The sequence below is a fragment of the Arachis stenosperma genome, chromosome 6 (assembly GCF_014773155.1).
Source record: "Arachis stenosperma cultivar V10309 chromosome 6, arast.V10309.gnm1.PFL2, whole genome shotgun sequence".
In the NCBI taxonomy this organism is placed as follows: Eukaryota; Viridiplantae; Streptophyta; class Magnoliopsida; order Fabales; family Fabaceae; genus Arachis; species Arachis stenosperma.
The window spans coordinates 136,204,417-136,205,804 of NC_080382.1; the positions used below are offsets into that span (position 1 = coordinate 136,204,417).

Here is a 1,388-nt window from a genome sequence, read left to right on the forward strand (position 1 = left end):
GATTTTGACATTATCAACATTTGGGCAGTGCGTACATGATACTTTTTACTTTAACACGATACTTTTTAAGTTTTAAGATCCATTTAGCAGAGACAATTAGAAGATTCTCATTCCATAAAAGGTAACAAAATAAAATAATGTCCCGTCCAAAATAACAAAATTAAGCAGTGGATTAGCCTATCAATATGTTTATCATGTGCAAGCAAATAACGAAATATAATCATAATCATATAATTTAAAAGAAAGAATGGACCATTATAGATACGATTAAGGTTTATCAACGTGGTCATCGCTTTCCTCATGATCGTCATAACTTTTCTCATCTTGGCTGTTGCCTTCCTCATCGCCTCCGTCACTTTTCTCGTTGACGTTGCTGCTTTTGCCGTCTCTGCCAATGTCTCCATTGATGGTTTCGCTGTTGGTGTCAATGTCGACGATGTCTACGTCAGTGCCATCATTTTCAATGTTTCCCCCTCTGCGGTCGCTGTTGTCCCAATTGTCAATATCTACGTACGTGTCATCGTCCTTAACGTCGCCCCGATGTGGTCTCTACTGCTACTGTTGCTGCTGTCGAGGCTGCTGTCGCCTCCGTCGCTGCCGCTACTGCTGCTAATATTGGCATTGGCATTGCCGTTGGGATAGCCGTTTTCAACGGGCCCGTTGCCATGGCTGTTGGGCAAGTTAGGATAGCCAGCCATTGGCGGCCGGCAAGTGGGAATAGTCGTTGGGATTGCCATTTTCAACAAGCCCGTTAGGATGGCTGTTAGGCAAGTTAGGATGGCCGTTGGCAACAGGAAAGTTGGTGTGCCTGTTAATATTGATGTAGAGTGATAATGGGGGAGAATGAAAAACTGAGAAGTGTGAACGAGCAGTGAGAGAGAGAGGAGTGGAGAGGGCTAGTCAAAGAAGAAAGTGTGAGGGTTGAGGAAAAAAGACAAAATGAGAAAGAGAGCATGCCTGACACATAGTAGTGGTAAGGTCGTATGCATTGTGCCACAGGCCACAGTCCACAAGCCTCTCTCCTCCAACGAAGTGGGAATCATTTTTTGGTGACGAGTGGTATGGTTGCTATAACAATATTTTGTTATTTACTTGTATACAGGTATATATCTTTTAAACTGGTAAACTAGGAAGAAGTCAAGCTGACATGGAATTTTCCTATAATTTAGACTTTTTTGTAAATTTATTTTTAACATGAACAAATTTCATTTCTGTTATATATCTATGTATGTAATTATGTATCTATTTGTAGTGTAGGTCCTAGGTTTCAACCACTACCAATTGTATTTATAGGTTTTAGTAGGGTTGGTAATATTTTTAGGCTTTTATGTATAATCAATAGTAGTGGATATGACTTTTCATTATACTTGGCCCACACTTTATGTGTT

The 1,388-nt window shown here is 40.3% G+C and overlaps 1 protein-coding gene across 1 annotated transcript; it reads right to left on the reverse strand.

The window, feature by feature from the left end:
* Positions 1 to 267: 267 nt before the first annotated feature.
* Positions 268 to 737, reverse strand: LOC130934735 (uncharacterized). Its single transcript, XM_057864276.1, has 2 exons — positions 560 to 737; positions 268 to 506 (listed from the first exon to the last, which is right to left on the reverse strand). Exons 1-2 carry the CDS (start codon positions 735 to 737, stop codon positions 268 to 270), a joined length of 417 nt encoding a protein of 138 aa, XP_057720259.1.
* Between the last annotated feature and the right edge of the window lie 651 nt (positions 738 to 1,388).

Excerpts from the sequence above, each read along its gene's own strand:
- LOC130934735 (XM_057864276.1), bottom strand. The coding sequence starts at position 737 with ATGGCAATCCCAACGACTATTCCCACTTGCCGGCCGCCAATGGCTGGC. Across the intron at positions 507-559 it reads CAGCCTCGACAGCAGCAACA|ATATTGACAATTGGGACAAC; the intron begins GTAGCAGTAGAG and ends ACACGTACGTAG.